At 37.6% G+C, this 13,305-nt stretch overlaps 1 protein-coding gene across 1 annotated transcript in view; it reads right to left on the bottom strand.

Annotated features, from left to right (window-relative positions):
* The window catches only part of LOC145685826 (leukocyte elastase inhibitor-like), a 42,644-nt gene that overhangs the window by 14,643 nt on the left and 14,696 nt on the right, over positions 1-13,305 (bottom strand). The window contains exons 3-6 of the mRNA XM_081758414.1: positions 13,013-13,143; positions 11,869-12,045; positions 6,692-6,902; positions 2,243-2,463 (exon numbers count right to left, since the gene is read on the bottom strand). Of these exons, the coding sequence (XP_081614540.1) occupies positions 2,243-2,463; positions 6,692-6,902; positions 11,869-12,045; positions 13,013-13,143 (740 nt within the window). The remainder of the gene's footprint in view (positions 1-2,242; positions 2,464-6,691; positions 6,903-11,868; positions 12,046-13,012; positions 13,144-13,305) is intronic.

Here is a 13,305-nt window from a genome sequence, read left to right as displayed (position 1 = left end):
ATCGTGTTTCCTGCCTAACTAAAAATCCAATAAATCTTCGACGTTTATCTTATCGAAACTTATTTGTTAGTATCCAACGAAACCACTCATTATACCAATGTGCTACTACAAGTAAACAAAATGGTCGGGCCAACATTACTTTATGGTTAAATTGATTTTTTCGTAAGTAAAACAACTGTGGGACACAAGCATTTTATAGTAGTCAAAACCGTTGATTTCCACCTTCGAATTTCATTTTTAGTTCAGTTACAATTTAGGGTTGCTATTTCGTTGAATTTAACCAACCAATAAAATCACTGTATGATCAACGTTAATTTTTGATGTTCAAGTTGAAAACTGGTTGTCAACTTGGTTGCTTTTCTGGTGAAAATTGATTGGATGGAAGCTACTGTGGCAAAACGGACATCATCAACAAATACCAATCGTTAAAAAAATGTGATCTACCAAAAAATCAACCGTTGGACAACACTTATTTACTTCTGTAGTAGCAGAGACAACTTGCAAAACGTTTGCTGTAAGCTTGCATTGGAAGTCGGCAAGCTTGCATCCAGCTTGATTGGAAAGCGTGCAAGTATGTCACAAGCTGGATTCCAATAACGAAGTTACATGAGGGCAACCTAACGCTCAGTGTTCCATTCAAGCTTGACGCAAGCGTTTTGCGCTGGCGACAAGTCAATAGCCAATGAACGGTCAGTAATGCTATTACGCTCTGCGAAGGATCTAAACTATCGCTTGCAAGTACAACGAAAGGCAGATTGTATAAAAGCATGCGTTTCAAGTGCAAGCGTAGAAAGCCAAAAGCCAAGCATGCGCCAACTGGCCGAAAGTTTTCTTGCTACTTGGTTTGGAACTCTCTATCACTCTCGTCGACATTGAATCAGTACCTTCAGGGCCGGCTCATCCACATAGACAACCTAGGCGGCTGCCTAGGGCGGAATGGCAAGCTTTTTTATTTTTATTTATTTATTTATTTGGTGTAGTTTATTAACATTAGCCAAAACTAACGTGCGCCAGCGTTCTACACATTTTGGAAGAGGAAGTTAATAAAAAATGGTGTCACTCAAGATCGATTACTGCTCCGTGTTCCCATTGTTAATCCTATGGCTAAAGAAGATCTGCATGAACTGAATATCCAGACTCCGGATGCTCGTAGAAACGTCACTGACCTAAAGTTTCTACATAAGGTAGTCAATGGAAACTTAATATCTGAAGCCCTACTTCAAGAATTATCCCTTCACTTTCCTACTCGTGTATAGTGCTGCCAAAATGTCTTGAGCCGTGGCAAAAATGCGAACTAAAGCTCATACCCTCGACACACCCACGCGTTGAGCCAATAAGGATTCAGCAGTTGCTAAACGAGAGAATCTTAGCGAAAGGGAGTGGAATTTCTTCAGCCGATAGCAGCGCTTGGAACCGAAGACTAGGTGTCAAGTCCATGTGGTATATCTATAGTACCAAATACCTATATTTTCCACCTTTCCCGCCCTAGAATGTGGATTGCTCAAAGGTCCGTTTTTTACAGAGCACCAAGTTTATATAATCACATAACAACTGACGTTTACACTTTTTAAGGTACTCAAATTTGACAGAATAATGACACAAATTCAAAATAACTAAAAATGAATTAAGAAACTTTATCTTTGCTTTATCTTAACCATAATTTGTTTTATATTAACAATGGACATCTACATGGTTTACATTATATTTAATAAAATTTTAATTTCCTGTTGCCCTGAAATTATATTAGTAAAATTACATCCCAAATGCCACAGCAATATAAATGCTTTAAAAACATAATTGGCTTATAGATTATTTGTTAATACCATTGAGAGAGGCTTTGGGAGTTTTGTTTTATTTAATGCTTAAACAAATTGTAACAATGTGATGATATGGTAAAAATGTCAGGGCTGACGAGGCTTCACTTTGGTTTGGGTTTGGGGAAGAAGAAGATTATGGAGACGCAGACATGCTTTTCGCCTAGGGTATAAAATATCCTAGAGCTGCCCCTGAGTATATTCCAAGTAAACATGCAAATCAGCCCCAGATATTTTACTCTTCAGCAGTAGTATCTACGTTAGGCATTCCTATATTTCGATTCCACAGCATCATTTTGGATATTCCTACCAAAGAGTTAAATGCTACACTAAGTTAACTAAATAGTTTATATTTTGTACACTATTGATACTTATAAGCGTACAACAACATAAGATAATGCACAAAGAGGGTAATTCCGAACACCTACCTCATAAGGTAAAAGCAATGCTTGGCATCCCAATTCCTTATAGTTGCCATAGGAGAACCTATCAAATCTACTCATGCTTTGGACACTGATTGGATTTGCTTCATAACCATGTGGATAAAACTTATTTGCCCAGTCTGAGTCTTGCATAAAAGGGAATCTCCATCTGCCTTTGAAGAACAAGGTACTTGCTAATAGAAGTTGCGTCTCAGGAGCCAGTGAATCTGTAAACAAAAAACAACAGTATTCGAGTATCATAAGAAATATACGACCAATTACGTTTCCCATGTATGCTGACCTACGGTAATGTTTTCTCTGGCGTGCGTAGATCAAATTTAATTCTGTGTGAGCAAAGTAAATTGTAGCTTTGTGCGTAGACCTAAGCCGAAAAGATTATTACGGTTATCCTTTCAAAGCGAGTTGGTGGTTTGTTAATGTTAAGCTGAACACACTATGCAAAATCGAGTACACTTCGTAACAAGCAATTTATTAAGAATTGCACTGAGCTCTGGTTCAAGTGATATTATGCGATAAAAGAGGTCACCAATGTCGTGACCCGTGACCTAGAAGACCCAGCAGCAACCTTACCTATGACCCACGAGACCTGTGAGCCCTTTAGCCTAAAGATAATTTTATTTATCTTTTTTCCCCGCTGCATTGATTCTTTGAACTGCTCTTCTTATATTCTGTGAGCAGCTCTACTGTTTATTCGTACCGCTTGAGTAATAGGATCTCTCGGAATACTTTCATCAAATTTGGTTGTGTTTTCCCTTACTCCTCTGTAAAATATAGCAATTTCCCTGACTCTGGATATACTTTGAAAGACTCATTTGATATTTCCTAAGTCATTTTAATTTTTCTGATTTGCCATGACTTTCTCTGACTTTCAAGATCAGTGTAAACACTGTTTAGCAAGTGCTGAATTCATAACGCCGTCAAGAAAAGGACAATTAAAATATGTAGTTTTATAAAGTAAAAAAAAAAAAAAAAATCTTAATTTACTTTAAATGTTCATTTCCTAACTCACATGAAAGGAAATTATGCTACTATGTTACATGGATCCGATTTGTTTTTCTTTATTAAAAAAAAAATCATTTTACCTCAATGTATATTTCGTTTCGCAATGTATATTTCGCCGTTTTGCAATGTATATTTCGCCGAACGAATATACGTATATTTATTCAGTCAAGACTATGAAACAGGTATAAAAGATATAACAGAAGAGAGAGTACTGCTAAAGACCCATACTTTAGCCTATAATCCAGTGTTCGGAAAGTAAGTTTGGGTATTGCATCTCGAGAGCTCATTGAGGCGTTTTCTTTATAGACAGAATAAAATGTAGAAGTGGGCATGATCTCTTTGTCGGTAATCTTACGGCCAATCTCCAATAATGTGGTTTGGAGTTCTAGTAGAGTGTGTACTTGAGAATTTAACACAGGTCTAAGAGGAAGCACGGGCGTCAATCCCACACAGAGAAAAATCCGTTCTCCGGACAGCGGTATATTGTACAAATATACGGCATCCTCTTGCTTACTCTAGAAATCAGTACGGAGCATACTTTATCCGTATGCTACATAGGCACTGCCCTTAGATGTTACATCATGCCGTTGCAGGATGACTGACATCTAACAGTTTTCCGTATATCACATGCATATACTTATGTTACCTTCGTCAGCTATATGTTATATACGTCCATTTGTATATGAGATCCTGACCGTCTGCGTTTTCAGTTATACGTCTGCTGTACGTTAAGTCCAAAAACTACACGAATTACGCATGTAACCTATCTTCTTAAGTACGCCACCTACATTTTTTTTCTCAGTGCAATTGTGGCACCGGAAAAATGTTCCCCCAATATTTGTAAAAGGGTTTTCATCCCTTCCAATATTTCAAATATCTTAGGGAACTATGACCCTAAAGAAGCTCAACCATGTAGCAGTTTGCTACGTTCACAAAACAATGTTAGACAAAGTAGATATATATATATATAAAAAAAAGAAGTAGCACAAAAGTTTGTTTCTAATTGTGAAAAAGGCAGTCAGTTTTTGAACCTATGAAGGTGAAGGTAGACTAAACTGTAAAGTAACAAACTTTTTTTTTTTTTTTTTTTTTTTTTTTTTAGATAGTGAACAACAAAGCAAGTTTAGCTAAAAGGAAACAATAATTTTCAACTAATTTTTAAAAGTATACATTGTTGAACTTCATTTACGTTTGTTGTAAACTTGTAGGCCTAAAACTCATTTTCAAAACTTTATTGTTTCTAACATGAGTGTTCACTTTACACTGCCTTTTATCATTATTTTGTTATTGACATAGACTGGGTGTTATGTAAGTTTGACTAGAATTGTAAAACAAGGTTAAAGTTTAGTGTTTGAGTAGGCAAACAAACTGTATAGTGTGTACAGTAGCGTATTTAGGGGGGGGCTTCCGGGCTTAAGCCCCTCCCCCGAAATCTTACTTACTATAGTAAAGTATATGAAATATCTTGCTGAATTTTCACACTTTCAGGCAAAGCCCCCCCCCCGAAAGTTAGCAAAGCCCCCTCCGAAACAAAATCATAAATACGCCACTGAGTGTGTATGTTTTAGTACGGTATCACATTTTCAAAAAAAAAAGTTATCAAAGGTAAAAATAAAACATTTTTTAACAGTTCTTAAAATAAAACAGTTTTTGTTTCATTTTCAAGTGAAAAATGCTTTAAATGCAATGTACGAAGTCTATTTTTTTATTATTCTTTTCCGGGAGCACATCCGGATACCCCGCTTTCCTTGGAGTATTCAATAAACCTTAGTCCCCCTGGTAGTCCGTCCCCCCAAACTTTATGCACTGCTGACGCCAATGAGAGGAAGCATCGGGTTTTAGAGAGGACATTTACTACAGACATTTACTGATATTGTTTGGGGACGCGGTGGCTCAGTGGTAGAGCATTCACCTCCGGTGCTTGGGGTCCCTGGTTCGATCCCAGCTCGCGTCTTGTGGACTTTGTGGTGGACAGACACCGTGCTCGTGAGTTTTCTCGGGGTTATCCCGTTTCCTCCCACTTCCTTCATTCCACCATTTCATCACCATCACCGTCTCCTTTAACCTAAGCGGCATAACCGTGGTACGTAAAACTGAAAGATTTCATTTCATTTTCATTTCTAATATTGTTTGTGAGAACAAAAGCGAACAGTTGTCATGAATGAAAGACAATAACAATGTCTTGAGTTGAAAATATAGCTCACTTCGATAATGAATTATAGTCATAGATGTTTCACATTTTGCAATTCAAGTTTTCGTTTCGAATCGCACTTATCTTATTTTGTGTAGCAAACTGCGTTGTGATACCGCTTAAATAAAACACTATACATAATGGAAAAAGTAGAAAAGACATGAAGAATCACACTTTCTCTTAAAAGCTACACACAACAAGGCCGGCCGCGAGAGACAGGAGAGGATGCAGAAAAAGTGCCCTGATCGCGTGAACCTTGTATATCAATCACAACATCCATGAAGAGGCCTTCGTTATCATGTGCTCGAGTGAATATGCGGTACCGAGGCTGTATTGCATTACTCACAGTATGTAGCCTATCTCGATTGTTCTGTCCTCTGGTCAATATACGGTCGACCTAAGAAAACGTGTTGTAAAAATGAGAAGTACCACAATTAAATTCTGTAAGTATATAGCCTACATACAGAACGTGTTAGTGCAATTGTTAGGCGCAGACAAATATATCGATAAACAAATCAAAACGATATAAAAGAAGCTATTACGTATGCTTTGTTTTTTTTTTTAATTTTGAGCCCTGGTTATATAGGAAATATTTCGAAAGGAAGGGAAATTTGAAATCTTTATGAATGAAAAAAGAAACGAAATACCGTTTCTCTTGATTCGAGGACTTGTATTTGCGCCAAAGCATTGTTTTGTAATGGAGACGGTTAAAATTGCCAGTTTCTTTTGCGTTTTCAAAACATTTTAGTGTTTGATACGGAAACATAATTTTGATTTTAAAAATAATTGTTTGATTTCAAAACCAAAAATCTATTATGGGTTTTAAAAAAATCGATTTCAGTTTTCGAAATTGAAATTCAATTTTCACTTATTTTGATATATTATATTATTTTAAACACCAAAAACCTAAAACGCCATGAAATGTGAGCAGTACAAATATAAACTATAAACAAGTATTGTAATGTTTATGAATGGAACTCAAAAGTTTATTACTGTTTGTACTAAGCTTGTACAGCGGGGGACACTTCTAAATGGTACACCTTAGCCGTAAATCTCCATATGGCTGTACCATTTAGAAGTGTCCCCCGCTGTACATTCCAAAACGTCCAATTTCTTTTGATTCTTGCATCTCTAATCTTCAAACTTACGTGATGAAACATGCAACAAAATTAAAACTTGATTTTGTATGTTGAAACACTAGATAAAGTTCACGTATTATGCACCTATCAGCTACAGCTTACCTGGTGAAATTATTTGTCTTATGTGGCCTCTAGTATTTCTGTTTGCCCATTGATTAATTGTATACGTCGCTCTTACAGGAATTCTGTAGTCCACCTGTTTCACTTGACCATTGTATATATTTTCAGTAGTATTCACAAATCCTGGCAAGGGTCGAAAATCATCAGCAAGGAATAAGGCATTTGCCATATCCAAGATATTTACGGCGTTGTCCTGGAAAATAGATTTTATAGAAAATAATTATTGTTTGTTAACTTTACAAGACTTACTGCTAGTTTCCCTACTTATATTACTATGGGTTCAGAAAGTACTGTTTGTTGATATTTCCAGAGTAACTAAGAAGCAAATACTAAACGTAGAGCGCAAGTTTCAACTAAGCTTTGGGTCAACATGTAAAATCTGAAACATTTATTCTAGTTTTCTATACATACATTGTTTATAAGTTAATTCAGCTTTCTAAATTCGTCACAAAGCTGGGTAATTCTGTAATTCAGTGCTCTTCCCCGTATACATCCGGAAAAGCAAGTAATTACTTCAAATTAATTAAACCAACTTATTATCTGTCCCATCTTACTTCTAAATGACTATAAACAAAGATACGCGTTATTAAACCAGTCTAATTTTCTCTTGTTACTAACGCGTTTATTCTTACACCACAATGTTCACTGCTAAAAGTACAATTGTACCGTGTTATGCAAAAATGAACTAAGCGCCGAACTTTGAAAATCTACGTAAATGCAACGATTGGTTCCTGATACGCATTAGAGCTTTTTGCACAATCGAAAAGAGAAGAAAACCAACACCTTTCAAAAAAAAAAAAAAAAAAAAAGAAAAAGAAAAAGAAAGAAAGAAACATAATTTCACTTTTGATTAGGGCTACATTAATGTTGGACATCAACCTTTATACGTAATTTTCTTAAAAGTATGAAAGTGGCGCTTAGTTCGTTTTCGCAGGACACGGTACAATTTTACTACAAACCATCTAGTTTGTTCATTCCTAAGCAGTTAACGCACGCGCCTTTGGAGTGGGAGACCCGAGTTCGATTCTCAGCAGGAGCTCATGTAGCTTAGGTCCCACGTTAAGCTGTAGGTCCGCGTCTTATGGCCTCGCTGCTGAAAGAAACGCTAAACTGTAAAACAAATCAAATAAACCGTCCATATAAAAATAAACCATTAGAAGGAGAGACAAGGACAAGATGGATGTAATACTCAAATCAAATAACCTAACAATAAAATAAAATATTGAAGAAAATATGCACAATGATAGACTTCCAGGATTTTGGTCAGAAATACTAGAACAACAACTGTCCCATTCATTTTCTTTACTTAGTACTTTCATAGGGTATGAGAGGTATCTATATATTTCACATACTTGGAGTATGAGAGAGTATAAACTTCACATACATGGGGTATGACAGGTCATATACTTCACATATGTGGATTGAGTTGATTTTGTATTTAACGTCCCGTTCAGCAGCGAGGTTATATGGGACGTGGACCTACTGGTTAACTTGGAATCCGAACCACATGATCTCCCGTCGGGAATCAAACCCGGGTCTCCCACGCCAAAGGCGCGTACGCTAACCGCTTAGCCACGAATGAGCTCTTTCACATCTATGGGGTATAATAGGGTATATACTTCACAAACTTGGAGTAAGAGAGGGTATGTATTTCACATACGTGAGGTATGAGAGGGTATATACTTCACATACGTAGGCCATGAGAGTATATATACTTCACACATTTGGGATATGAGAGGTTATATACTTCGCATACTTGGAGTATGAGAGGGTATATACTTCATATACGTTGGGCATGAGAGGATATATACTTCACACATGTGGGATATGAGAAGTTATATACTTCACATGCTTGGAGTAAGAGAGGGTATGCATTTCACATACGTGATGTATGAGAGGGTATATACTTCACATGCTTGGAATATGAGAGGGTATATACTTCACATGCTTCGAATATGAGAGGGTATATATATACTTCACACACACGTGGGGTATGATAGGGTATATACTTCACATACGTGGGGTATGAAAGGGTATATAAAGCGTAGAATATTGTTCTTTGACAACAGTTTTACCTCAAATATAGGATTTTTTGGGTTAAACCTCAAAAAATGTTATGAGGTCTTTGATTACTGTTAATAAGAGGGAGAGAAACTGGTTGGGACATTGGAGGAGAAGGAACTGTATCATGAGGAACGTGATACAGGGTATGGTGGCAGGAAAGAGAGGGAGAGGTCGAAGAAGACTGCAATATAATGGATGATATAAAAAAGTCGTATGTGAAGACTAAGGGGTTAGTGCAGGGCAGGGGCGGATCCAGGACGGACTTCTGGGGGGACAGTGGGTTGCAATACTGGTACTTAGAGCTAATTTTAAGAGCGTCAAACTCGGCGATGGGTTTTATTTATATATAAAATAAAAAAAAGTTTCCTCTTCTGGGGGAGGGGCGATCGCCCTGGATCCGCCCCTGGTGCAGGGGTTTTCAAACTGTGCGGCGCGCCTCCCTGAGGAGGCGCCAAAGGTTGTCAGGGGAGGCGCGAGTACTTTTATAAAAACATCCTACAAAGTAACATATTTATAATGCAACACTCATACTTAAGTCTGCGTCCTTCTTCTTTAGCAATACATAGTGAACTAAGCCTTTGTATCGCCTCTGTTCAACATATGATCAGGGATGACCCTCTCACCTTTAGCTTAAACGTGTATAATGCTTGTTAGACGGCCACCAACGATTTTCTACTTTACATCTGTAGAATAGTATGTCTTCTTAAATGTCTCTGGAATTTCGCGCGACGCCATGAGAGTGTAATTTTACTTTCTCTTAATTTTCTGTTATTGTTTTTGGGACATAATTTTAAGCTTTTCTAAAGTACTAGCGCCATTCACAAATAGTTTCAAAATGTGTACCGAAATTTAATAAATTGTGTGACTCAAAACAAGCTCATACATCGCATTGACTTTGCTCATCATTTAAGTGTACCGTCTCTCTCTGCTCGTATTTTTCAATTTTAACATAAATATCTGACTTACCACAATGTATAATTATTAACATAGGCTAATAAAATTTAAAAATGTAGTCAGTGTGTATAATGTAGATCACTTGTGTTAATGAGATATTTCCATTAGTGATTGATAAATGAAACATAGTTTACTATAGTGATAGCCTTTCTTTTGTGCACACATGTATTTATGTTGGTGACGCATTTTCATTTTTGACAAGGGAGGTGCTTTCATATTTTGGTTTTTGAGGGGAGTCTTAACTACAAGTGGTTTGAAAACCCCTGGGGTTAGTGGAAGACCGTAGAGCATGGAAGCTTGTCAGTTGTAGCAAGTGACTTGCCAATAATACCAGAATACAAAAAAAAGAAAAAAGAAAAAAGAAAAGAAAAAAAAGAAAAGAAATTATTACTTCTAATACTCATAAATTCATCGAATTCTTCATAACAATTATTATTGAGCACTTCAACTACCAGCACCCATCTTTCAGCATATAATTTACTCCCTCTCCATCAAGCAGGTTTTCGTCCTTCCTTTAGCATCTCCGATCAACTCCTCCGCCTTACTACTTTCATCACTAATCAGTTTAACACATCCAAACCTTCCTGCCTCATCTTATTTGACCTCGAGAAAGCTTTTGATAAAGTCTGGCATCTTAGCCTCCTCTATAAACTTTTCTCCTTTCACCTGCCCTACTGTTATATTCGCCTCATCTATCAATTTCTCTCCTGCAGACTTAGCTATATATCAATTAATAATCACTTTTCCTATCCTATCTTCCTTCATTCCGGAGTTCCCCAAGGATCAGCCCTATCCCCCCTGCTCTACCTTCTATATGTCGCAGACTTTCCCACACTTCCCCCGAACGTTGCCCTCTTTCAATATGCAGACGACACTGCCTTTTTAGCCACAGGGAATACGATTCAACGCATTAATTCTTCTCTCCAACCTGCCATAGATTCATTTCTTTCTTGGTGTCAGAAGTGGCGTCTTACCATCAATGCCGCTAAAACGCAAGCGATTATCTTCTTACCACCTGGAAAGCGCTCCCGTGTTCATCGCAATCCTACCAATCTCCATCTCCGTATATCCCATACTCCTGTCACTATCAGCAAAACAGTCACGTATTTAGGCATTACTTTCGACCAACATCGAATGGACTCCATACCTCAAGTACATCTGTACCAAGGCTTACTCACGCCTTAACCTTCTTCGCCGCCTTACAGGCACTACTTGGGGTCTTTCTGCTGTCACTCTTCTTAATACGTATAAATCCTTCCTCCGACCAGTCCTTGCCTACGGCTTTACAGCTTGGATCGACGCTCCCTCTTCTTTCTATAAACGCCTTCAAATTCTAGAACGCCACGCACTCCGACTTGCCTTTCGTATCCGTCTTCCCAGCCCTACCCGAGATCTGTATGACCGTACTCCGTTTCCACATATTCTATACCACCTTGAAACACTCCGCCTACGCTATATTTCTCAACGCTTCCAGAACCACCACCCATTATTTTTTGACACCATGCACGCCGACGCCACTTTTCCGAAACAAGAACTCCTTCGCCATACACCGTTGTCTCTGCTTTTCTCACTGTATCATTACTCATTGCCACCTGACAGCATTGATCTTCCTCTCGTTGCCGATTTCATCACTCATTTCGATTCACCTTACATTTTCCCATCTACTGCACAGTAGTCCTACTGTCTCACCAGGCCTCCCACTGTCTTCATCACGATCCAGAGTAGCCCTGGATCAGAAGATAATAAGCATTTGTCGAACTAACCAAATACCTTGTGTTATGACGTCATCTGCACTTCATACTCATCTTATCATCACCTAACAGTATGATCATGGTTAAAGGCCATAATGTCCTGCAGCTCCTCCAGTCAATACCAGAGCTGAAAATTGATGCTTCCCTCCTCATTATGTTATGATTTTGAAATAAAATAAAGATATACTAAATAAATTAAACTTCACTTGTCCCATCTATCTTTCTCCTCTCCCGAGATTTCCTTTATTCCTCATTCCCTAATAAAGGGCATGACCCTTTGGGCGGGGCTAGTCGTGCGCGGCTAGCAAAAAAAAAAAAAAAAAAACTACCAGCAAAAAAATCATTTATAAATATAAGTTTCGCTTGATACTTTGTTTAATCGTCATTTACCTTCACATGAGTAATAATTTGCCTGTAGATTGACTTAGCCTTTACTGCTGAAACATTTAATGCCTTTTGAATCTCCGCAGAAGAATTGCCTTGGGCTCCCTCGTTCAGCATTAAGAGGGCAGTTGTCACACTGAACGGTGCAACCAGTACATTTCCTGTCTTCTGTGCAGCTACCTTCTGGAATTAAAATAAATTTATCAGAAACAACAACTTAAATATTGAAGTTATAATAGTAGATGCTTCTAATATTTGTTGAAATACAACAGAATAAATCTTTTTATGTAATCTTCATCAAGACCTGGGGCCACGGTGGCTCAGTGGTAGAGCGTTCACCTCTGGTGCTTGGGGTCCCGGGGATCCCAGCCCCCGCCAAGTGAACTTTGTGGTGGACAAACACCGTGTGCGTGGGTTTTCTCGGGGTTCTCCTGTTTCCTCCCACTTTCTTCATTCCACCATTTCATTCATTACTCATCATCACCGTCTCCTTTAGCCTAACCGGCATAATCGTGGGACGTAAAACTCCAAGATTTCATTTCATTTTTTTCATCAAGACCAATAGAATTGAAATTGAACTTTGTGGTGAACAAACACTGTGTGTGTGGTTTTTCTCGGGGTTCTCTGGTTTCTTCCACTTTCGTCATTATTATCTATCTCAACATCACCGTGCTCCTTATCCCTCGTGCATAATCGGTGCACTAAAAAAAAAAATCGTGAACAATTTAGAGGATTTCCTTCAAACTTCACTCTCATCTTCAACGTCATGCTAGCTGGGATTTGTTTAACAAATATTAATCTTATGATACGACTATCTTGTGAACAAAATCATAATCGTAAGTATTCTCAAGGTTATCCCGTTTCCTTTCACATTTCCATTCCACAAGTTCTTTTATAATCTTGTTATCTGTTTTGTTTAGCCTGTAGGGTACAATCGTGGGACATTAAATTAAATTAAAGAATGCGTTTCATTTCAGAAGCTGGCAAAAAAAAAAGAAGTCTACATTGGATATGAAAACTTAAAACTTAAGTCGGTCATGCTGACAGATTTCAAAAACTTTGTTTATATATTCATTATATGAATAACTATTGGCAAACACTTGAAATAGTGGCTGTATAAATAAATTATTCTGTGATTATTTTCGCTTACCTGTAATAAGCGCACACCGAAGGAATTAACTGCATCTCGCACGAGGAAGGCAGTAGAATTAGTTTTGTCTCCATTGGAGTTCATTTGAGCTGTACTTCCATTTGAAGTTGTTAGTAGCAGCAGAAGAAAAGCTGAAAAATAATATTGCGTTGATATTATAGATATAAACAGGTAATACTATTTATTTATTTGTATTTATTTAGCTGCAGTTATATACCTGCAACAGATATAACTACTGGAAAATATTAAAGCCTTACAGTTTCTGATTCAGGTAAATATTATAATCTACGCAA

The sequence above is a fragment of the Thermobia domestica genome, chromosome 5 (assembly GCF_964235325.1).
Source record: "Thermobia domestica chromosome 5, izTheDome1.hap1.1, whole genome shotgun sequence".
Classification (NCBI taxonomy): domain Eukaryota; kingdom Metazoa; phylum Arthropoda; class Insecta; order Zygentoma; family Lepismatidae; genus Thermobia; species Thermobia domestica.
The sequence above is the reverse complement of the archived record's forward strand: the minus strand, read 5'-3'. Positions and strand labels throughout refer to the sequence as shown.